Here is a 25,904-nt window from a genome sequence, read left to right as displayed (position 1 = left end):
TGGTATTAATTTTAATTTTTATGTTTTTGGTTTTTCTTTTCTTTTTTAAAGTAAACTCTATCCCCAAGAGTGGGGCTTGAACTCACGACTCCAAGATCAAGAGCCATATACTCTACTGACTTAGTCAGCCAGGCACCCCTAGCCTTTATCTTTTAAACTGAAATCCATTTGTCTATCTTATACTTTAATATCACCATGGATGATTTTGTAGAATCACACACTAATCATTTGGAAAATACCAGTTCAATGAGTTAGGCAGATCTTCCAAATGTTCATTATACGGTATTACAAAATCACATTCATTAATACCCATCAGCAATCTCGTCACAAAAGACTTAAGTATTGGAAAGCTGTCAAGTTCAACAGATAGTTGTTTTTCAATATTCTAACTTTTGGTGTGAAAGTCAAATTCAAAAAATTACTACCAGTTTTCTTCATAAAAGCATATAATACATTTCTAGTCTTAGTATCTGAGTATCTTCAGTGTGGATTCGACCTGGAAACCAGAGAGTCCCTGGAAGCAAGCAAAAGCAAATATGGACACCTCCTCCCAAAACCTAGAGCTAGGAGGGTCACAATCTTTCTCACTTATCAGCCCTTCTGCATAATAAAACCTTCTACCCATGCACTACCTCTGTCTCCACAAATTCTCATTTCCCAAATTCTCCCTGAAGCTGAATGCTGCTGGGTCCTGCTCTGGGAAAGCAAGATTAAATCAGCCATGGTCTCTGTCAAGTCCCTTATTCTCAGAATGTTGGACAGACTTTAAGAGGCAAGCTCTAGTATTGCTGTTTCTCTAAAATCCAGGCTACTGTCTAAGGAGTATTTAAATATTCTTGGGAAATGACATTAGAATAGTCTCCATTCCTTAATTTCAATCTACTTCTAAGTGCTACCTCCATCAAGTAACCTGATTGATCTTCCATAAGCCAGCATCCCCACTAGAGGAAGCCAGAGCTCCTGAAAATGAGCCAGTAGTTCTCCTTCAGGCAGAATGGAGATGTTGACTCTTCCCATTGGGCTTGTGACCACTCCTGTCACACATAAGTAGCTGTCTCCACTTTGGTGTCTGGCAGTGCTGACTTCTTACTAAAACCACAGCCCTAGGTGTGACTTCTGGCATCTTGTGAAGTAGGACTCTTGACTAAAGATTTCACTACACTCACTGTACACACTAGGTTTCTATCCTGAGTGTGTCCTCTGATGTCTGATGAGGTTTGATTTTCGACTAAAGCTTCGCCCACACTTCCTACAAATGTAAGGCTTCTCTCCTGAATGTATCCTCTGATGTCTAATGAGGTGTGACTGCCGGCTAAAGCCTTGCCCACACTCCCTGCACACATGAGGCTTCCCCCTGGAGTGTGCCTTCTGGTGTGTGGTGAGAGTCAACTTATCACAAAAGCCCTGCCCACACTCCTTGCACACAAAGGGCATACGACTCGAGTGTGCCCTCCTGTGCCTAAACAGGTTTGGCTTCTGGCTAAACCTTCTACCACACTCCCTGCACATGAAAGGCTTTTCCCCTGAATGTGTTCTCTGGTGTGACATGAGGGTTGACTTATCATTGAAGCCCCGTCCGCACTCCCTGCATACAAATGGCTTTTCCCCTGAGTGTGTCCTTTGGTGTGTGATAAGGGTTGACTTCCGGGTAAAGCCTCGCCCACATTCTCTGCACACAAACGGCTTCTCCCCCGTGTGTGACCTCTGGTGTTTGTTGAGGTTTGACTTCAGGCTGAAGCACTGCCCACACTCCAGGCACATATAAGGTTTAACACCAGAGTGCGTCCTCTGGTGTGTCTTGAGGTTTGATTTCCAGCTGAAACGGCGCCCACATTCTGTGCATGCGTAAGGCTTCTCTCCTGTGTGTGTCCGTAAGTGTCTAATGAGGTGTGACTTCTGGGTAAAGCATTGCTCACACTCTCTACACACATAAGGCTTCTCTCCTGAATGTGTCCTCTTATGTCTGATGAGATGTGAATGCTGGCGGAAGCCACGCCCACATTCCCTGCAAACATAAGGCTTCTCCCCAGAGTGTGCCCTCTGGTGTGTGATAAGGTTTGACTTCAGGCTAAAACTCTGTCCACATTCCTTGCACATATAAGGCTTGACACCTGAATGTGTCCTTTGATGTGTAAAGAGGTTTGACTTCCAAGTAAAGCCTCGCCCACACTCCTCACACACATAAGGCTTCTCCCCTGAGTGTGTCCTCTGGTGTGTGATGAGGTTTGACTTCCAGGTGAAGCCTCGTCCACACTCTTTGCACACAAAAGGCTTCTCCCCTGAGTGTGTCCTCTGGTGTGTGATGAGGTTTGACTTCCAGGTGAAGCCTCGTCCACACTCCTTGCACACATAAGGTTTTTCCCCACAGTGTGTCCTCTGGTTTTTGATGATGGTTGACATGTTGCTAAAGCTCGGTCCCCACTCAGTGTACATGTAAGGTGTCTCCCCTTTGTGCGTCTTCTGGAGGCTAAGCAGGTTTGACTCCCTCAGCCCAAACTCCCCATATCTGACTGCCCCAAATCTTGAGACTTCTACACCATGCGATCCTTTGTCTGATTCCTCAAGGTCTGTCCTCTGGTCTAGGCTGGGCCCTACATTCAGCACCATGTTGTCTTCCCTGGACCTGACTGGCTGTTCTTGCAGTGGGCTGGACAACACCTCCCAAGGGCTGCTTCTGCTTACTCTCCTGAACAAGTGACCTGAGTCTTCTGTCTCTTGAATTTCTGCTCTGTCACTGAAGCAGGCTTGATCAAAGAGTTGTTTCTGCTGCTGTTTCTGATCTTCTGGATAGTGTTTCCCTGGATGGAGATGATTTCCTGCACAGACACTTGAGAAGAGCTGAGGAAGATGACTGAACCACACATGTTGGCTGAGGCCTTGCTGACTAGAGAGTGCCAGCGGGCATGGGGGACAAGGTTGAATTTCTAGCTTTGATCCTGGTGAAGAAAGAATATGTTTAGTCAGAATTGCCATAAGTAGGGATGCCTGGGCCGTTTTGCTTTGCCCATTGGTCATTCGTAATATGTTTATATCACAGCCTGTCTCCCACTTAGACATCCTTGCATCCATTAAAAATGGCTATTTTTCATTTTACTTCAAACGTTACATTTTTAATCACAGGAGTTAGCAAACTTGTCTAGTAGGCCAAATTCAGCCTGCAACCTGTTTTTGTATGACCCACCAGCTAAAAATGGATTTTACCTTTCCAAGGAAAGGAAGGAAGGAAAGAAAAGAGAGAGAAAGAGGGAGGGAAGGAGGAAGGAAGGAAGGAAGGACAAAAGGAAGGAAGAAAGAAAGAAGAGAAGAGGAGGGGGAAGAGAAAGAGAGGGAAGCGGGGGCTGGAAAGGGGAAAGGAAAGAAAGAAAAGCAAGCCAACCAACCAACCAATAGGGCATGTGACTTGGAAAGCTTAAAATATTTACTACTGTAGCCCCTTAACAGAAATCATTTTTTGACCCTTGTCCTATGGCAATGTGGAAAACCCATACCAAAAATTTATTTTCACAACACCTGACAGACTACAAAGTTTAGTTCCAGAAATCAATAAAAAAAACCTACAATAACTTGAGAATTGTTTATTCAAGAAAAATCCTGAACTCCAGATAAGAAAAGTGGGAATCTGTAGCATTATTGCCTGGAGCTGCTCTCACTCTTCCAACCCGCCAGCTCAGTAGGTGTGTTTGTTATACTAGGACAGGCCATAGAATGATCAGTGCTGCGGCCACCAGAGGGGCAGTCACTTGATTTGAATGGAAGGTGAGAAACCAACGCCCAGTGGAACTGTCCATAAATATGATCTAGGTGGTAAATGAACACGGAAGGCCACTGGTGACTGCTATCTGAGGTTCAGTCTTGGTTGGGAACAACAACAAAGAAGACTGGTAGACCATCCAGAAATGTAGCAAGGGAAACCTGAAAGTGAGAGAGCCAGGGAGAGGCTTGATAAGCTCTTCACACAATCCTGGCTGACTGAAAGGCTGTTTGCAAAAGCAGGGAAGATTGATGGGGGCCCATGCTATGCACATAACCCTGCCTGACAGAGAGGCTACAACCAAGTACAGAGGAAAAAATGAGAAGGACCAGTGGAAAGTAAAAGGCCAGAAAAGGCTTGAAAGCTATCTGAACTTTGAACTCCCCAACCCACACGCACATTCATTGGCAGAGGCAGGAAGCCTTACTGGCTCAAAGTCTTGGAATACAACCTATTGCTAATTGTTGCAGTTCACCAAGCTCTGCAGACACAAGGTTGAAAGCAGGAAGCCAGGATTAAAAATAAATACAAGAATAAAATAATAAATCACCCAGAAACATCATCTTCACAGAGAAAGCATATTCCCTGTATTAAGGTTAGAAATGTTTCTAAACCACAAACAGCAACAACATCTAGGCAGGAAACATCTTGAGATACCAGAAGGGCTACAATATAGTATCTAAAATATCCAGTTTTCAAAGAAACAGAACAGTGTGACCCATGCAGAGGAATCAACGCAGCCAATTGAAACTGTTGCTGGGTGGCCTGGATGTTGATGTACGAGGAAAATAATAGCCTTCAAAGCCGGTATTATGAATATGTTTAGAACTAAAGGAAATAATGTGTAAAAACTTAAAGGAAAGTATGGCAAATTAAGAAATAGAAAATCTCAACCAAGAATAAAAACTATTAAAAAGGAATAAAAGGAAATTCTGATATTAAAAAGTCAAATAACTGAAATTATAAAATTACTAGAGAGATCCAACAGCATATTTGAGTTGGTAACAGAACCAATGACGTTAAAGATAAATCCATAAGAAGAACAGGTGAAAGAAAGATCAAAAAAAAGCAAAGAGCCCCAGAAACCTGTGGGACACCATCAAACAAACCAATCTATGCATAATGGGGACATATGAAGGAGAAAACAGAGAGAAAAGGGCAGGAAAAAAATGTCCAAAGAAAGAGTAACTAAAAAGTCTGAAATTTGATGAAAAACATTAATCTGCAAATCCAAAAAGCTCAACAAAGCCCAAGAAAAACATAAAGAGAACCCCAGAGAGATATATCAAGCCTGCAATGGGCTCTGAGCTAACAGTGCAGGGCCTGCTTGGGATTCTCTTTTCCTCTCTCTCTGCCCCTGCACATGTATGTATGTGCACATACTCTCTCGAAATAAATAAATACACTTAAAAAAAAAAAAAAAGGCTAGCCAAGAATTCTACTCTCACAAAACTATCCTTCAAAAATGAAACTGACAGGAGCGCCTGGGTGGCTCAGTCGGTTCAGTGTCCGACTTCAGCTCAGGTCATAATCTCACAGTTCATGACTTTGAGTCCTGCACTGGGCTCTGTGCTAACAGCTCGGAGCCTGGAGCCTGCTTTAGATTCTGTGTCTCCCTCTCTCTCTGCACACCCCCACCCCAACTCGTGTGTGCTCTCTCTTAAAAATAAAGTAAAAATATGGGGCGCCTGGGTGGCTTAGTCGGTTAAGCGTCCGACTTTCGCTTAGGTCATGATCTCACGGTTCGTGGGTTCAAGCCCTGCGTCGGGCTCTGTGCTGCCAGCTCAGAGCCTGGAGCTTGTTTCGGTCTGTGACTCCCTCTCTCTCTGACCCTCCCCTGCTCACACTGTCTCTCTCTCTCTCCTAGAAATAAATAAAACATTAAAAAAAATAAAGTAAAAATTTTAAAGAAAGAAAAAAAAAGAAATTGATATAAAGGTATTCACAGATTAACAAGTACTCAGAAAGTATCTATTGCTAGCAAACGTGCCTTACAAAAAATACTAAAGAAGTCCTTTGGGCTGAAAAGAAGTGACACACTAACTCAAATCCACAGGAACAAACGAGGACCACCAAAAGTGGTAAATATGTAAATGAATATAAGACTATGTCTGTATATTTTTCTTGTTTTATTCTCTTAAATTCTCCAAAATGCGTAAGATTATCATAAAAAGCAAGAACTGTAACACCTTATTGTGGGCTTTATAATGTATCTATTTTACTGGAACTAAGTATTAACTAGATTGTGATAAAGTAGATGCATATTTTAATTTGTAGAGCTACACTAAGAAAATAACTACGAAAAGTACATATATGTGCCAAAAGGAATAGAAAGGAATAAAAAACCATGAAACATATAAAAAAAATAGCTAAAGGGCAGACTTAAACCATATCAATCATTGGATTAAATATGAACAAACTGAACACGCCAAAAGGCAAAAAAGTTTCCAGTTACGCCACCAAAAGCACAATCCATTTAAAAATTTGTTAAATGGGACATAACTAAAGTGTAAAAACTTACGCTTGAAAAGACACCATTAAGAGAGTGAAAAGTCAAACCACAGGCTTGTCTTCTGAAATTTGATTTTATAGAGTTCAAAGTATGTGAACACCATAGATCCAATATAGAACTGTGTCTAGAAAATATGAAAAACTATCACAACTGAAAAAGAAGACAAAACCCAATTTAAAACTGGGCAAAAGAAATGATAGCTATTTCACTAACAAAGATAATGTAAATGGTTACTAAGCACAAGAAAAATTCAACATCATCAGTCACTAGGGAAATGCAAATTAGAACCACAGTGAAATACCACTACACACCCAGTAGAATGTCTATAATCACGACTAGAGACAATTCCAAGTGCTGACAAGAATGCAGAGAAAGTGAAACTCAACATTCTGCTAACAGAAAAATGTAAAAATAGAAAATGGAAATGTAAAATAGAAATGCTAACAGAAATGTACTTTGGAAAACAACTTGCAGCTTCTTAAAAAAGTTAAATATGAACATATACAATCCAGGGAGTTTACACCTACTTACCTATCCCAAAATGAAAATGTATGCCCACATTGACACTGGTACTTGATTGTTCTTAGCAGCACTATTCACAATAGCCAAAAGTAGACACAACCCACATATCCATCAATCTGTGAATGGGTAAACAAAACTGCTGCACAATGGAATGTTATATGGCAATAAAAAGGAATGGATTACTGATACATGCCACAACCCAGATGAACCTCAAAAACATTATGCCACATACAAAAAATTATATATTTTATGATATCATGTATAGAAAATGTCCAGAAATAGCAAATCTATAGACAGCATATCAATGGCTCCCTTGAGCTCAGACAGGAGGAGGGATAGACATAAATGGGCAGAAGGGAACTCTTTGCAATGATGGAACATTCTACAGTTAAATGGAAGTAATAATCATACAACAATAAACATTTACCAAAAATAATGCAACTTTACATTTACAAGAAGTACATTTTATGGTAATATCTCAATGAAGTTTTTAAAAAACCAGGAACTGTAAGACTGTATATTTCTAAAATGTCAGTGTCCAAAAGACAAGGAAGGTTACTGAAACAACCTATATTAAGGGAAATTAAATACACATGACATGTAGATGCACTACCTAAACCTGGACTGGATCATGTTCTGGAGAGTAAAAAAGATATTACTGCATCTACTGGCAAAGTTATAATATGAGAAGTAGATATTAGATAACAGCAAATGTAAAATATTAACAGGTGATTTTATGATGCTATTTCTTAATAACATATATGCCATATGTATTTACACATGTGTGTATGTAGAGGATATAGGGTGTTCTTTGTATTAATTTAATTTTATTTTTCAAATTTTTATTTAATTTTGAGAGAGAGAAAGAGCAGCAGAGAGAGAAAGAGACAAAGAATCCCAAGCAGGCTCTGCACTGTCCTCGAGCCCAATGTGGGGCTCAGTCTCACGAATCGTGACATCATGACCGGATCTGAAATCAAGAGTTGGATGCTTAATCAACTGAGCCACCCAGGTGCCCCTGTAGTATTTTTATTTTTGCAAAGTTTCTGTAATTTTGAAGTAACTTCCAAATGTCAAGTCTAAAACATATAAAATGAAGCCTACTTCTGAAAATGACAGCAGACTGAATTGGTCACAAGAATCCCCTAGAGAAAACAATGATAAAACTGGATAAAATACAATAAATAGTTACTTAAAGTCACTGGAAAACACTCAAAAGTGACCAGAAGCTGGTGGGAGGAAAGAGTTTACACTAAAAGAGCATGGAAAGGGAAGGGTAAGAATTTCGTTTGTGAGTTTCTTGCTAAAGAGCACTCCCAACACACACCACCACAGCAGTGGAGAAACAATGATGAAATACCAAAGCCTTATGGGCTCAAGGTGCCAGACGTCAGGATTCAGAGGTGGAACAGAAGCTGCAAATATGTGTTAGGAATACAAGGACATCTATAGTCTTGAATCCCAGTATTACTAAAGAGGGAAGGCTGAAACGTAATAATGTTAAGCATCCATCTCAAAAACTTAGAAAAAGAATAGTAAAATAAGCCCAAAGTAAGAAGAGAAAGGAAATATTTACTAGAAGTTCAGACATAAAACATGTAATAGACATGATCAACAATGCCAAAGAAAAAAAGGCAAAATAAACAGGTAAAATAGTTGTATACATATGAAACTCCAAAGACTGTATATACATAGGAAAAATTATTGAATTTAATTAAACTACTCACAAGGCCACTGGGTATGTGATCATTATGATGAAATGAATTTTAGTCACACATTTTAACAAAAAAAATTATAAAAATTTAGTTTGTAAAAATATAATTCTCAAATAAAATAAGCCTAGGGGTGCCTGGGTGGCTCAGGTCATGATCTCGAGGTTCGTGGGTTTGAGCCCCATGTCAGGCTCTGTGTTGACAGTTCAGAGCCTGGAGCCTGATTCAGATTCTGTGTCTCCCTCTCTCTCTGACCCTCCCCTGCTCGCTCTCTCTCTCAGAAATAAATAAAACATTAAAAAAATTAGAAAAAAAAAAAGCCTATGTATAAATTTAGAAAGGTAAATTTACAGGTTATAAAACCTAGCAAAAGGTAGTAATAAAGATGTATTAGTAAATAAGTGAAGAAATACAACACACTAAGAGAAAGATTTAATATTGTAAAGATGTCAATTCTTTCCAATTCATATATTAATACACGTATATTAACAAATATATAAATTCAGTGCAACTATGACAAAATCCTGACAGAATACTTTATGAAATCTGACAAGTTGATTGTAAAAGCTCAATGGGTAAAGCTACAAAGACACGTGAAGAATAAGACGGAACGACTTAACCTACCAGACACTAAGACTTACTATAAAGCTGTAGGAAATTAGAGGTGCCTGGGTGGCTGAGTTAGTTAAACATCTGAGTCTTGATTTTGGCTCAGGTCACGACCTCACGTCAGGCTCTAGGCTGACAGTGAAAGTACAGAGCCTGCTTGTGATTCTCTGTCTCCCCGTCTCTCTCTGCCCCTCCCCTGCACACACCCTCTAAAAATAAATAAATAAACTTAAAAAAAAAGTTCCTGTAAAAACTGACAAAATATGAATCTGATTAAAGTCTGTAGTTTATTTAACAGTACTGTACCAATGTCAACTTCTTGGGTTGTGAAATTAGAGAAAGTTGAGAGAATGGATGGGAACTTTCTATACTATTTGTACATATTAAAACTTACTTAAATTATTTCAAAATTTAACAGCTTTTAATTTTTTTAATTAAAAAAAATTTTTTTAACGTTTTATTTATTTCTGAGAGAGAGAGAGAGGCAGCATCAACAGGGGAGAGTCAGAGAGAAAGGGAGACACAGAATCTGAAACAGGCTCCGGGCTCTGAGCTAGCTGTCAGCAGAGCCTGACGGGGGGCTTGAACTCTCGAACCGCGAGATCATGACCTGAGCCGAAGTCGGACACCCAACCGACTGAGCCACCCAGGCGCCCTTTTAATTTTTTAATGTTTATTTTTCAAAAATGTTTACTGATTTTTGAGAGACAGAGCACAAGCAGGGGAGGAGCAGAGAGAGGGAGACAGAATCAGAAACAGGCTCCAGGCTCTGAGCTGTCAGCACAGAGCCCGACGGGGGTGGAGGCTTAAAACCACGGACCATGAGATCATGACCTGAGCCGAAGTCAGACACTTAACCACTGAGCCACCCAGGCGCCCCAATGTTTATTTATTTTTGACAGACAACAGAGTATAAGCGGGAGAGGGGCAGAGAGAGAGGGGGAGACAGAGAAGCAAAGCAGGCTCCAGGCTCTGAGCTGGAGGCACAGAACCTGATGCAGGGCTGGAACTCACAGACTGTGAGATCATGACCTGAGCTGAAGTCGGATGCTCAAGTGACTGAGCCACCCAGGTGCTCCTAACAGCTTTTGAAAAAGCAGTAGGCAGCCCATAGACTGGAAGAAGACGGACATAATACATTTAACAGACAAAGGATTCACTTTCAGGATTTATTTAAATACTTCTACAAATGGGCAAGAAAAAGAAAAGCAGGCAAAAGATTTGAACAGGCAATTCACAGAAAAGGAAACATCAATGCTAATCAACCTATGAACATTTGAAAAGATGCTCAAACTCCATGGTAATCATATTAAAACTAGTGCGAGAAGCCATTTTATACCCAAAGGATGGTCAAAAACTAAAAGCAACCTCACAGACTAATGAAACAATTGTTGAGAGCCAGTTGGCATTGCCTAGGCCAGATGAAGGAGTGCACACTCTGTGACTCAGCTACTCTACTCCTGGGCACGTATCTTAGAGAAACAAGTGCTACTATGCCCAAGGACACCTGCATGAGAGTATTTATAGCTGCATTCTTTAATAGCCAAAATTGGCAAAACCAAAAAAATAAATGGATAAGCGAATTATATTTTAATTATGCACAGAATATAATAAACATGATATAGTAGTAAAAACAAATGAACCAGAACAACATATACCAACATGCATGAATCTTATAAGCCCAGTGTCAGTGAAGAGAGCAAACTACAGGATATACATATTATGATGACATTAATGTAAAGTTTAAAAATATGCCAAACAACTATAGGTGGTTGAGGGATTCATATATATGAAGCAAAATAAAAAGCCATGTATGAGAATTATAAATCCCAAACTTTGAAAAAACACTACCTTTGGGCAGGAGTGTGGGAGGGTATAAGGTAGAATCTGGGGAAGGGAAATAGGAACTTCAATTGTTTAGGTAATGTTTTATTTTTTAAGCTGGGATGCTGGCTCATGAGAACTTATTTTTTTATTATTCATAGCTTGCTGTAATCTTCAATACTGAGAAATGCATTTTTTTAACTATGGGAATTGGAAAGGTAGAGATAATCAATTACGTTTCGCCTAAAAGAAACTGGAAAATATCTGAAGGGTAGCAGACTTCATGTCCACGGGGTAGGTGCAGTTTTTTTTTTTGTTTTGTTTTTTATTTCTAGGAGAGAGAGAGAGACAGCGTGAGCAGGGGAGGGTCAGAGAGAGAGGGAGATACAGACTCTGAAACAGGCTCCAGGCTCTGAGCTGGCAGTCAGCACAGAGCCCAACGCGGGGCTCGAACCCACGAACCGCAAGATCATGACCTAAGCGAAAGTCGGACGCTTAACCAACTAAGCCACCCAGGCGCCCCACAGTTTTTAAGATCAAGAGACAAAGAAGCCCATGAATGAGGAAAGACTGAACATGACGAAGAAGGCAAGCCAAGTAAGAGGAAGGGAGGCTTCCTGGTAGAGAAAAGAGACAAGGAAGCCAAGAAAGTCCTACCTTCAACTGAAAATAATGTTCTGGAAGGGAGCTCATGCCAGGCAGACTTACCAATGACCCAGGAGACCTGAGAAGAGCTTCTTTCCTGTACCTGAGAGATGCTTCCTCCTTCCCTGTCAAGCTGCGGATGGTCCCATCTTCCCTGTGTCATACTCACCTCCACAGAGGCCCAGCGGATATTGTTTCTCCTCAGTCCAGGGCTCTTCTCCTTGTTCCAGCTGAGAAATAAGTTTTGGTTTGGAAAATGGAATTTCTGTTCATAGGGGGAAAAAAACAAGGAGATTCTTGGTTATGGGCTCAAGGGGCCATTCCAGAACTCAGAGCCAAAATTGGTAGGGAAACCCAAAGGACGGTATGAAGGACCTAAAATAGTAAAAAACTCTCAAGGTGCCTGGGTGGCTCAACTGGTTGAGTGCCAAACTTTGGCTCGGCTCATGATCTCAAGGTTTGTGAGTTCAAGCCCCACATTGGGCTTTGAGCTGACAGCCTGCTTGAGATTCTGTCTCTCCCCTTCTCTCTCTGCCCCTCCCCCACTATCTCTCTCAAAAATAAACAAACATTTAAAAAAACATTAAAAAAAAAACAGTGAACCCTCTACAGAAGAAGAGTTCAGTAAGTAAAGGTGACTCCAATCAGAAAATTAACATATTAATACTCAGTGAATGAAATCTCTTAGGTTTCAAACAAGATAAAGTCAAAAGAGAGCCCCAGGCTTGAGAAAGGCCTGGAAATACAGTGTTATATGCAACATGAGTAAATCTACCTGTTTCCAATTTTATTAAATCCAGACTTACCCTGAGGGAAAATGTAAATTATTGTTTTTAAGCTCAACCCTAGGACGAAGCTGCTTCATGGCAGCCTTTCCTCACGGTGTATAGAAAATACTCTGTGGAACAGACTTTAAGTGCTAAGGGAAGCCATCCTTACCTAGTGACACCAGGTGGTTATAAGTCTCCAGCATCACTTCCCTGTGCAGGGTCCTCTGGGCAGGGCTCAGCAAACTCCATTCCTCCCGGGTGAAGTCCACAGCCACATCCCTGAATGCCACGAATGCCTTTAACACAAAACACACTGTAGCTCATCTGGGAGTTCTCCTTGCTCACAGCTTAGGATGAGGAGTGAAAAGGCTTCCCTGTGGGAGGTAGAGATTTCTAAACCCTACTTTGTAAATGAAGGGTAACAGAATATGCCACTACAACTTATGCCATTTTCACAGAAGTATTATTATTTTTATTTATTAATATTTATTCTTGAGAGAGAGAGCGTGCATGAGCGAATAGTAGAGGGACAGAGAGAGAAGGAGACAGAATCCGAAGCAGGCTCCTGGCTCTGAGCTGTCAGCACAGAGACCAACGCAGGGCTCGAATCCACAAACTGTGAGATCATGACTTGAGCTAAAGTTGGACACTTTAATCAACTGAGCCACCCAGGCGCCCCTGACATAAGTATTATTTTGAGCTGCAGGAAACTGAGCAGAAGCAGATACAAGAAAAGCTCTCTGCACTCCTCCTATCTGTCTAAAAGCGGAACATAAATCTGTGAGGGTATCCTCCCCTCTCTACCAGGAAGAATAGAAATTAATCACTGGAAGCAACTTATCAGCCAGGAGATGGCACCAGAGGAACTTATACAACCTTACTAACTAGGCCTTACCTTCCATCAGTTCCCCCTGTATTTACCTCCTTGGGAGGTAAGGTGCCACCTTGAAAACTCAAAATCCTTTTCCTCTGTCTTGTCACATCTCTAAAAAGTTATTGTTCTTTTCTTAAGATGCTATATGAGCCCAAGTTCTAACCACACCTTTGAGTTACTCACCACTGAGTACTCCTATGTGTACATATGATGTATGTGTTAATACACTTCTGTTTTTCTCTTGTTAATCTGTCTTTTTGTCAGTCTGATTTACAGGGCCCCAGGCAATGAACTTAAAATAGGTAGAGGAAAAATGATTTTTTTTCCTTCCCCTATATGATCTTAGTGCCAAGGGGACTAAGTGCCAAGGTGTTCTAGGGAACACCTGGGTGGTTCAGTCGGTTAAGCATCTCACGGTTTGTGAGTTCAAGCCCTGCACTGAGCTCTGCGCTAACAGTGTGGAGCCTGCTTGGGATTCTCTCTCTCTCCCTCCCTCTCTGTTCCTCCCCTGCTTATGTGCTCGCTCTCTCTCTCTCAAAATAAATAAATAAAAGACCGTTATTCTCCAATCTCTATCCAGCTAGCACCGTTTGTGCACCTATTACTGTCAACAGCTTAGGCTACATGCTATGGCAGATAAAAGCAAAACATAAGTCCCTTCACATTGGGAGCTTTAAATCTAGGCGGGGAGAAGAGGAAGACATCACACACACAAAGTGAAACGATAAAAAATAATCACCTTACGGAGTTTGAAGAAGATCAGAGACTACCTGATATAAGCATTTATGCTCTACCTGCTTGAAGCAGCTGAGTCTCAACGGCAGGGGTGGCGGAGGGTGTTGAATACCAACCAATGGGGGTATTGGTGGGTATTTGTAGCAGGATCCATTCCTCCCCCTCCCTCACACCGCCACTGCTCTGATTCTGGCTGAAGAGTGCAAGTGGGTGGTTGGGAAGGGTATGGACTCAGATCACATTGTCCCCAACTAGAGTATCCTTACTAATTAGTTAACTTCTCAGCACTTCTGTTTCTTCTGTGAACCAAGAAAAACAGTGCGTATCCTACAGGATTGTGCTGAGGATCAGAGAAGTTGGTAAATGTAAGGATTCAAGACAAATGTCTGCTGTACACACTGATTGCTCAGGGAGGAATTCCCTGGCCTTTGTATGAAAATTCTTTCTTCTCACTCAGGTTCTTATTCCCCTCTCGTGCTTTAATGTATCCCCTTCACTCTAGATAATGCACATGTTACTCATTTTTATTTTCTGACTCTGTGCCAGACTCTAAGTTCCAGAGGCATTATTCACTGCTATTGCCCTGGTGCCCAGAACAGAGCCTGCAAAAGCAGTCAAATATTTTTAGATGACTGAATGTGCATTTATTATCATTATTCCCTGAACAAAGTTTCAAATGACCTTCTGCTACCTAGAACACTGTACTTTGGAAGGTGGGAATATATAATGGCCCTTGGCATGAGGCTTTGGTGAGGTGTCTTGGCTTGGAGGTGTGCAGAAACCAAGCCCCAAGGAGCCTAGGGATCCAGTTCTGGGAATCTTCCTACCCCATCAGTTTTTCTGTCTTTTAAAAAAGGGCAAGGGGTGCCTGGGTGGCTCAGGGGTTAAGCGTCCCAACTTCAGCTCAGGGCATGAGTCTCCCATCAGGCTCTCTGCTGTCAGTTCAAGCCAGCTTTGGATCCTTTGTCTCCCTCTCTCTCTGCCCCTCCCCCATTAGAACTTGCGTGCATGCTCTCTCTCTCTAAAATAAATAAACACTTAAAAGAGGGTAAAACCTGCAGTCTACAGATAGGGTTAGTTTGAGGTATACAAAGCATTAAAAGCTTTATTTACATATATAAAGGATGACTTATATAATGGATGATTTCACATGAAATATCAACTTATGAGTCCTGTTAAAAAAAAAATCCATAAATCTGACTCCTGTGGGCTTCGCATTGCTTCAGAGCCACAGTTAGCTGAAGGTGACTCACACTGGGGATCCATTAGCCTAGGCGTGTTGTTGGCAGATTGCTGTAACTCCTACCTTATCTGTTTCATTTAGCTACCTGCCTGGTCCCTTTGGTGAATTGACTTTGCATCCTTTCTCAAAACACCATCATTCCTTGAGGGATGACACTGTATCTCTCCCCTCTCAGGGGACCCTCCCCTAAATTTTCAGTTCCCTGCCAGGGCAACTGTTCTACACTGGTTGTAGAATGGCTTTAAGAGAGGACCCCACTTGGTCCCCCTTCCTTTGGTAATCCCAGAACCAGCTCTCCACCAAACTAATGATTATTCATAAAACACAGACAGGATGAGTAAGAGCTATGGTTCTTAGCCCTCATCCCTAGTTCTTCCTTCCTTCCCTTCTTTTTCCCTTCTTCCTCCCTCCCTCCCTCCCTTCCAAGTGTAAGGGAAGAGTAGCAGAGGGAAAGAATCTTTTTTTAAAAAATTTTAAACATTTTAATTTATTATTGAGAGACAGAGAGAGACAGAGCATGAGCATGGGAGGGGCAAAGAGAAGGGGAGACACAGAATCCGAAGCAGGCTCCAGGCTCCAAGCTGTCAGCACAGAGCCCAACATGGGGCTTGAACTCACAAACTGCAAGATCATGACCTGAGCCAAAGTTGGATGCTTAACTGACTGAGCCACCCAGGTGCCCCAAGAGAGAGAATCTTAAGCAGGTTCCATGCTCAGCATGGAGCCCAATGCGGGGCCTGATCCCAAGACTGGGATTATGAACTGAGCCGAAATCAAGAGTTGGACACTCAGCCAACTGAGTCACCCAGTGCCATAGGGGTACTGAAGTAGGGGCGCCTGGGTGGCTCAGTCTGTTAAGTGTTCGACTCTTGGTTTTGGCTCAGGTCATGATTTGAAGGTTCATGAGTTCGAGTCTCGCGTCAGGCTCTGTACTGCTGTTAGGGAGACTGCTTGGGATCCTGTCTCTACTCCTCCCCTGCTCTCTCTCTCAGAAGGATAAATAAACATACACACATACATACATACATACATACATACATACATACATACATACATACAGGAGCCAAAGTACAGTCATGGCTTAAAATCACTGGGTCAGAGGAATCTCAGGATAGAAAGATGAGGGCAGGTTTTATGAGAGGAAGGTATGATCTTGGTCTTAAAGGGCAGGCAAGATTTTGAAGGATCAAAGAGAAAGAACAGAGGTGGGCACGGCAGACAAGACAAATGGAATGGGAGGAAATAAAGAATGAAAAGTGCTAGCTGGAAAAGACAGCAGATAGTTTGTAACAGACTACAGACGGGTTGAAAGGCCGAAAGAATATAAAATACTATCCTGTACTGTGCATTTAAAGTAATATTTGAGTTATACTCTTGAACTGATGGTAGAGGAGTGTACATGTGGATAGAGAAGTGGTAACACACATGTAGCAAAATACTATTGAATCTAGGGGATAGCTATGTGAGTCAATGTTAAAGTCTTTATATTGTTTCTATAGGTTTGAAACTTTTCTTCAGGGCGCCTGGGTGGCTCAGTCTGTTGAGCATTGGACTTGGCTCAGGTCAGGATCTCGCGGTTCGTGGGTTTGAGCCCCGCATTGGGCTCTGTGCTGACAGCTAGTTTAGAGCCTGGAGCCTGTTTCAGATTCTGTGTCTCCCTCTCTCTCTGACCCTCCCCTGCTCATGCTGTCTCTCTCTCTCTCAGAAATAAATAAAACATTAAAAAAAAAAAAGAAACTTTTCATAATTAAATATAGGAAAGAAAAGGATATCTTTCAGATATCTGCCTAGTCCTTCTGGTAATTTGACTTTACAACCCGTTCTTAGAATGAACATAACACACACACACACACACCTTGAAAATCTCTGACAAAGGACAGGCAGAGAAGGACAGTTACCATATGTTTGCATGTATAGGAGGATTAGGAGGAACTTAACGGAGGACTGGGGGGGAGAAGAAGGGGGGAAATAGGCGGGGAGAGGGAGGGAGGCAAACCATGAGAGACTCTTGAATGTTGAGAACAAACTGAGGACTGATGGGGGTGGAGAGGAGGGGAAGGGGGGAGATAGGCATGGAGGAGGGCACTTGTGGGGATGAGCACTGGATGTTATATGGAAACCAACAAGACAATAAACTATTAAAAACAGAAAAAAAACATTAAAAAATTTTAAAAAATTAAAAAGTCTCTGACAAAGGAGCTACACCTACATTTCTTCAACAAGCTTAACACAACTGGTATTCCTGCAGCCTTGGAAAAATTCATGGTTTCTCTGTCTGAGAACCATACACGTAGGGAATGTAGAAACACTAAGTGGATGATTCTCCATGACCTATTCCAAACCTCTCTCACTGGCTAGCAACCCATCTGGCAGTGTGGGGCATTAAAGCCTAGTCAAGGGGAGGCCTGACTGGTATAAAAGCAATCTGTCCCTTTGTCAGCCGAAGAATGGATCTGAGGCCGACAAGACACAAGTAGGCTGCTGCTGGATCCTAGCAGAAGACTTCATTCATCAGATGGAGTGAAAGGGAGCCCATCCTTTTCCTGATGGTCATAAACGTGGGCACAGAGGACCCAACAGAGGCAGCAGAGCAAAGTGCACTGGCTTTAAGTGTGGGACCTGAGCCCACAGCACCAGCACCCCTGAGGAACTTGTTAAAAACACAATTCTCAAATTGAGGACTGATGGGTGTGGGGAGGAGGGGGGAGATGGGCATGGAGAAGGGCACTTGTGGGGATGAGCACTGTGTGTTATATGGAAACCAACTTGACAATAAACTATTTGTAAAAACAAAAATTCTCAGGCCCCATCCCAGAACCACTGAATCAGAAATTCTAGGGTGTGGGTCCAGCAATCTGCTTTCACAAGCCTTCTCAGTGATTCTGATTCACAGACAAGTCTGAGAAACAGCGGCTACAAGCACACTCTAGAGACAACCATGTTCAAATGACAGCCCTCCTTCTCGCATGACTTTGCATCAGTAACTTGACATGGCTGTGTCTCAAGTTTTCTAAAAATGGGTATTGGAATAATGTTACTTACTTTTAGGGTTGTTGTGAGGTTTAAAGTTGCTATTAATAAACATCCTATGACTGTGAGAGGAACCAGCATGGATGAGGCTGATACTGTGAACAGAGTCGAGGGGAGGAATGAAAGACTCCCAGTCCTTGATAAGCTTATGAAGTGAGAACCAACCCCCCAAAGTGCACCCTGACTCTGGACTTTCTTTATATTTTTTATTTTTAGAAAGAGAGAGTGCGTGCAAGCACATGAAGGGTAGAGGGGCAGAGGGGGGAGGGGCAGAGAGAGAGAGGGTGAGAGAAAGAATCTTAAGCAGGCTCCACGCTCAGTGCAGAGCCCAATGAGGCTGGATCCCACAACCCTGGGATCATGACCTGAGCTGAAATCAAGTGTTGGATGCTCAAACAATTGAGCCATCGAGGCACCCCTGGACTATTTTTTTTTAATTTTTTAATAGTTTATTTATTTTTGAGACAGAGTGAGACAGAGCATGAGCGGGAGAGGGGCAGACAGAGAGGGAGACACAGTTTCTGAAACAGGGTCTAGGCTCTGAGCTGTCAGCACAGAGCCTGATGTGGGGCTCGAACTCACAGACTGTGAGATCATGACCTGAACTAAAGTCGGACACTTAACCAACTGAGCCACCCAGGTGCCCCTACCCCTGAGCCTTGTTTTAGGTGGGCTCAGTTATGTTTTAGAATAGCTAAGCAGGGTTTCCTGTTGCTTAGAGCCAAAAGGTATAACATCCTGCTTTGTATGGATGGCCCCCCACGGAGTCATGCCTCTCTTTTTGTACCCTTTATGCACTTTCCTCCTGAACTAGCTCTAGGCTTGCACATGTGACATGCTTTAGTCAGTGGGACATTAGCAAAATGATGCAAATAGAGGTTTGAAAGGCATTTGGGCTCGGGGCTGGCCTTGCTTCTCTCTCTGCAGTAAACCTTGAGGAAACCAGATAAATAAACTGAGCTTGCCTGCTTCAGGCCACAGAGAGAACCAAGAACTCAGGTACCTCAGCCTATCGACCAGTGGACATGGAAGGCCATTCAGCTCTAGCTGAGCAGCTGGCTGACCACAGCCACATGAGTAAGGCCAGATAAATCAACAGAAGAACCACTCGGCTGTGCCAAGCCTAATGGCCGACCCACAGAATTGTGAGCTAATAAATGATTTTCTTTGAAGTCCAATCAGTAGATAGAAATGAAGTGCCATAACAAATACCGAAAACACGGGTCATTAGCTTTGGGAAGAGGAACCACAGAGGTTATTAGCAAAAGTTGGAAAAGTAGTACACAAACTGTTAGTGGAGACTAGAAAAGTGGCGAGGAAACCACTATGGTGGCTTGAGAAAGGGAATGCATTTTACATGCTGGCAAAACTGTCACCTGGGCTAGTTTGGAAAACCGAAAAAAATACTTCCTGGCTTTCAGATCTGGCTAAAGAGATCTCTGGGAACCCCGTAAAAGGCTTCTGTTGGATGCTCCTAGCTACATATGATACCCTATACAAAGAGAAGAGCTAAAGAAGCAACTAAGCAGTTTGTAAGTACGATGAAGAGGAAATATAGACACATGGTGAAAAAACAAGAGCCAGAGCACCCTAACCAACTAGCAGGGTAACGGTCCTGCATGGATGGTCTCCAGCCCCAGTCAAACCACCAGCTGACTACAGCATCATGGGCAAGCCCGGGTGAAGCCTGCAAAGCACCCTTCTGTGCCCAGTTCAAAATGCTGACCTAGCAAAGTGTGTGCGAATAAATTATTTTGTTTTAAGTCCATAAGCTTTGGGGCGGTCTGTTACGCAGCAAAGGCTCACTGATATACTGATAAAGGAATATCATGTTAGATGAAAAATACTTTACAACTAAGATCATCCCTGACTTGCTGTGATGCTAATGCTGTCAGAAACTCCTTAGATTTGGCAAAGAAGAGATTCAGTTCTCTCGTTTTTCTCTCACTCTGGAGCATGAAGTCATTACTTGGAGAAGAGGACAGATCCATCGGAATGCCCGGAACAGTTATTTTTCTCCCTTGCTTCAGCCAAGCGCCTAAAAGATTAATTAATCTAAGTTAAAGGTATATATGATGACTCCACTGTGTTGGCAATAAACATGCTTTCAGAACTAATAGTCAGAACATAATGTCAGAAAAGAACTACACATTTGAAATGAAGGGTGTCCCGAATATCTAAGACACTGTCATGAGCCACTGAAAGAGGGCTTCTGAACAGAAAACTGATGTTATCATAATGTTTGGGGAAAATGAGAATTATAGAAACATGCAGTGGTAGCAAAGGACTATATCAACATGCAGAAACAAGTCCGGACACCATTGTGAACATTCACATGAGAATAGAAACAGATCTGCACTGGCAGGTCTACTCTGGGGATGGAAAATTACACACTGTAACAATAAAAACAAAAACAAGAAAACTGCACAACATAAAGCAGACATCATGATGGAAGAAGGGGGGGGCCTCAAAAATGGAAGAAATAATCCATTGTATCAAAAGTTTTTGAATAGGCAAAGTTCCAAAGCTCCAACCTGTGTTGAGTCCCCACAGCTTCAAAACAATCATTTCTATTTACCATATCATATTCTTGTTGTGAGAATAAATATAAATCTATAAAAAGAATTCCATGCACAAAATTGATCACAGAAACAAAATTTACAATAGAACAAAGTAAACGTTCCCCCTAGAGTGGACAGAACCCTCCTATATTGTTGGTGGGAATGCAAACTGGCGCAGCTATTGCTGAAGACAATACGGAGGTTCCTCAAGTTAAAAATAGAACTACCCTGCCACCCAATAATCTCACTACGGGGTAATTATCCCCCCCCAAAAAAAAACCCCGAAAACACAAATTCAAAGGAATACATACACTCCTATGTTTGTAGCAGCATTTTTTACAAGAGCCAAATAATGGAAGCAGCCCAAATATCCATCACAGATGAATGGATAAAGAAGATGTGGTATAAGTATATAATAGAATATCATTCAGCCATAAAAAAGAATGAAATCTTGCCATCTGCAACAACATGGATGTAACTAGAGAGTACAAAACTAAGCAAAATAAGTCAGTCAGAGAAAGACAAAAAAAACATATGATTCACTCATATGGAATTTAAGAAACAAAACAATCAAAGGAAAGAGAGAGAAACCAAGAAACAGAATCTTTACTACTGAGAACAGACTGGTAGTTACCAGAGGGGAGGTGGGTGGCTAGGTGATGGGTAAACTAGGTGATGGAGATTAAGGACTGCACTGGTGATGAGCACTGGGTGATGCACGGAATTGCTGAATCTCTATATTGTACACCTGAAACTAATGTAACACTGTATGTTAACTATACTGCAATTTAAAAATATAATAAAAATGTTCCCCCAACTTGGTTAATAGTGGATGGGTTCATCTATTCACTATTATATGCACTATTATATAAATCACTTTCAGTGGGATAAGTGTTGGTAGCCCTAACCCTCCCCCTATAAAAAAATCATCTGGATACACTGTACTAGCTTTTTTTTCTTAATTTTTTAAAATGTTTTATTTATTTCTGAGAGAGAGAGAGAGAGACAGCGTGAGCAGGGGAGGGTCAGAGAAAGAGAGGGAGACACAGAATCTGAAACGGGATCCAAGCTCCAAGCTAGCTGTTAACACAGAGCCCGAAGGGTCTCAAACCCACGAACCGCAAGTTCATGACCTGAGCCGAAGTCGGATGCTTAACCGACTGAGCCACCCAGGCACCCTAGTACTAGTTTAATATAGTGATTTTATCATTAAGGTCTATCAAAATGTATGTGTGTGTGTGTGTGTGTATGCACGCGCGCACGACATTAAACAAAATCCCAGGGGCACCTGGGTGGTTCAGTCGGTTAAGCGCCGGCTTTGGCTCAGGTCATGATCTCATGGTTCGTGGGTTTGAGCCCCACGTCGGGCTCTGTGCTGACAGCTAGCTCAGAGCCTGGAGCCTGTTTCAGATTCTGTATCTCCCTCTCTCTCTGACCCTCCCCTGCTCACGCTGTCTCTCTCTCTCTCTCTCTCTCTCTCAGAAATAAAAACATTTAAACAAAATCCCAATGGTAACAGAATCCCAAAACAAAATGGAAGACTCATAAGTGTGCAGGTTGTGTCTTTCCACATTACTGAATGTTGTCCACCCAGTATTCTGCACACAGCAGACATTCAGGTAATTTGTTTAACGAAATCAAAAAATGCTGAGTATTAGTAACACTCTGTGCCTGCCAGCCCATCTCATTTGTTACATATTCTCATTTGTTCTCTCAGGCAAAGGTCCTTGGCAGTCATAGCTAATATCCTACTGTACATTTGTTTAACTTGGTTTTCATAATTCAGTTGTCATGCATATCAGAGTACCTGATGATCTACCCAAACCCCCTGAAACACGTGGTTAATTCTGCACCCCAAATAACATACTAACACAAACAACAGAAACTCCTTTGTTACTTGGTTCTTTCAAATAAATTTATTTAAAGTTGTGGTTCCTCTATGCACCAAACATTTCATATGCGTCAGGTACTCCTCTAAGCCCAGAGGTTTCATCTTATACAACTTAGCCATTCAAATGCTTGTACCCTTTAATCGATTTTTCCTAATACTTTTTTTTTTTAAGTGTTAGGGGCAGGAAAAATCAGCTCACACAAAGTCCAGCTTTTCCCAGAAATTAGAACGCTTTCCTATTAACATTACGAGAGGTGAAGAAAATACACACAAAAGATTCAATGTTACATTAGGCAACGTCCTCAGATTTATTATGCATTCTTAGTACTAACACTTTCAAGTGAATGAAATATTTTACAAATGAGAAACACAGAACTCTCAAAGTTGTTCTGGTAACATACAGGAAATCATAAATCTCTACCACAGAAGACCAGGATTAAGAATAAATCAAAGTCTCATTTTCTGTTTAAATTTTCCTGATGTTTTTTTATAAGGATAGTCAAGGCAGATCTGAAATAACCATGTTAATGCATATCAAAAATCATAGAAAACCAGCCTGGTAACTGTGTTGGTGCTCGATAAATGCTAATCACATTCAATTAAGGGAAGGTCATCGTGGCTACCACGGACAGGAGTTAGAAAGTTTCCCCTTAAGTCCCTATACATCATGCCATGGATTTCCTTATGTCAAATTCCTTCTCAACATCCTTCAAAACGTAGCTTACTCAAAGGCAGAGTCTACATTCCTCCGTCTAGCACTCAACCTAGCCACCCAGACTCAGAGGTGCAAAATGAAAATCCTCCAGGGGCTAGGTAGGTTATATACATGAGAGAAGCAGGTAAAATGTTAGCTGGTCAATGGTTTCAACCCCAGTTTGGGAGATACTGTAGAAAGTGCAGCAAATAAACTCACCAGGAAAAACAAACAAACAAACAAACAAAAAAAACTCAGCAGGACCTGTCCAAACTATGAAGACCACTGTTCCGTGTGAATTCCCTGACACAAGAGTAAGTGCAGTTTATTTTAAGAGAAGCAGACAATCTAGAATTTTGGGTGAAATCTCCCCTTTGCCAGATTGCTGAAAATGCTCACAATGTAAAATTCAGGTCAGACCATCAAACTCCTCTCTGTGTTCCATGCGTTTGTATCGTCACGACCACATAAAAATCAACCTTAAATCATTCCATTAGCCACTACAACCTTCCCACACTGTGGCCGGGGCAGTGTGCCCAGCCTCAGACTAATCATGCTTGCCGCTCTCCTCCCTGCTCTGCCAACTCTCCAACTTGCCAAACCCTCAGGGGCGCTTCTGACAGCCCTCCTTCTTCCGGAAGCCCTCCCTGACCGCCTCAGGTCACAAGCATCTCTGCAGTACCTGCCCTTCATCCTCATCACTGGACAATTATGCGTGGACGTTTCTGTATTTTTATTTAAACTGTTCTACGTGTGTTGCTCAAAACTGACCACTTCGAGGATGACTGAGGTATGGAAGGAACAGAAAGGAATGCTGAAGGGGGACTCCATGTAAGATGAGCCACCCTGCCTCCAGGAACAGGAGTGAACTTTGCCCAATATAAGGCGGCCTGCAGTGCAAGAGAAAGGGCCAGAGCCATGCTGTTGGCAGCCAACACAGAATTTGATGAAAATTCTCACCTCTTTTTTGGCTTTCAGGAGCCCCGTGGCCATTTTCCTGATCTCCTGAATGCTCTCCCTGGAGAAGGGCAAAGTCACAGAAGACAGATCTGGGGAGGTGAAGAGAAATGACCCTATGGAGAAGCTCCTCCCCAGGAGTCAATGGGGGGTTGGGGAGTCGACTCCGTTGACCACATTGACCACAACTGCGGGTTAAGAGGGTCACAGAAATCACCAGCACAACCCAATTCCCATCCAGAGCCCTGGGAAAAGGCTCTAGGGTGACCGAGCACCCCCTCAAGTTCAGCCCCAAGCTCTGGCCAGGGAGTGGAGCCCATGTCCCCCTGCAGCAGAGGGGGGGGGGGTCCGTCTCTAACCTTACGGGCTGGAATGAAAATATAATGGCCTGGAGGTGCCTACAGAAGAGCGCCCGAATACGAGGCAACCTGTGACCCCAAGAGTAAAAGAGGGACAAGCAGAGGGATGTGCTGACTGGACGAGGCAGTGATTATAGGGCACTCACAGAACGCGGGGTGCACGTTGCCGATCCTGAGGCTGAGGCTCGGGAACGAAGTGCAGAAGTGTGGGAAAATCTCGAAAGGGGTGGCCGACGCCACCTCCAACCAGCAAGCGGCGGATCCCACAGACCGGAAATGCTCCTGCTACGTCAACTCAACAACAGGAGGAGCGGAAGGGACGGCGGAAGTGGCCGCACGGGCTTCTGGGCGGTGTAGTCTTTGAGACAGACAGGTGGTGGGTGAGTCGGCAGGCTAACAGCAGGGTGACTGACTTTCGCACGTCTCTTGCAACGAAGTTTAGGAGCCCACTGTTAAGATGTCCAGACCGCAAGGTGCACACGTTTCTTCTCCGAAGGGCAGTGAGATATTGCAGACCACAAGAGAGTCGCAGAAGTGCCCGAGGATGTTGGGAAATGTGGTCCTGGCTTCCCGCAAGTTGTTACGGAGGCGGGTGACCAGACTGCGCGCTGACAGCGGCGCGGGTGAACTGGGGTCACCCTTCCAAGGCTCTGCCCCGTGGGCCCTTCCCGTAGCGGAAACCAGGGTCCGGATTGGCGCAGGTGGGCGCCGGTCACGGCAGAGCACTTGAAGCAGTGGAGTGATACTTTGTTGGGACTCGGGGATAAGAGCGACAACTGGCGTTGGTCCCCGGAGGTAGGAGTGTGCGCCAGTACGGACAGGAAACGCCAAGGCTATTTTTTAGGAGAGCAGGATTGGCTGGGCTAACTCCGAGCTCTGGTCTTGTGTCCCCTGGATTTTAGTGGGTAGGGAGGCTGGGACTTGAGGCCAAGAGCAAAATACCCCCTGGTGGTAGAAGTAGTAGTGTGGTAAGGAACTGCAGCTTGATCCAGAAATCCCTGGGGTTTTTTTGTTTTGTGGGTTGTTTTTTTTAAATTGGAAGCTAGGTGACAGGTGCCACTTAGAATAAATTTACCGGGGTTGTGGTTGGGAGGTGGGGTATGAGGGGTGAAGAGGAAGCATAATTTGACAGTTTTGTTCATCATGTTTTTTTGCATTAATTTTGATTTTCAAAGATACCACCTTAAAATATTTATCTTGATGACTGAGCTTTTC

The 25,904-nt window shown here is 42.7% G+C and overlaps 1 protein-coding gene across 1 annotated transcript; it reads right to left on the bottom strand.

Annotated features, from left to right (window-relative positions):
* Positions 1 to 353: 353 nt before the first annotated feature.
* On the bottom strand, positions 354 to 24,918 carry ZNF875 (zinc finger protein 875). The gene is made up of 5 exons (XM_039217742.1): positions 24,836 to 24,918; positions 24,334 to 24,422; positions 12,515 to 12,641; positions 11,745 to 11,840; positions 354 to 2,936 (listed from the first exon to the last, which is right to left on the bottom strand). Exons 2-5 carry the CDS (start codon positions 24,364 to 24,366, stop codon positions 1,183 to 1,185), a joined length of 2,010 nt encoding a protein of 669 aa, XP_039073673.1. The 5' UTR covers positions 24,367 to 24,422; positions 24,836 to 24,918; the 3' UTR covers positions 354 to 1,182.
* Positions 24,919 to 25,904: the final 986 nt, after the last annotated feature.

The sequence above is a fragment of the Hyaena hyaena genome, unplaced genomic scaffold (assembly GCF_003009895.1).
Source record: "Hyaena hyaena isolate Hyena2069 unplaced genomic scaffold, ASM300989v1 scaffold_721, whole genome shotgun sequence".
In the NCBI taxonomy this organism is placed as follows: domain Eukaryota; kingdom Metazoa; phylum Chordata; class Mammalia; order Carnivora; family Hyaenidae; genus Hyaena; species Hyaena hyaena.
This window is presented reverse-complemented; position numbering and strand designations above follow the sequence as displayed.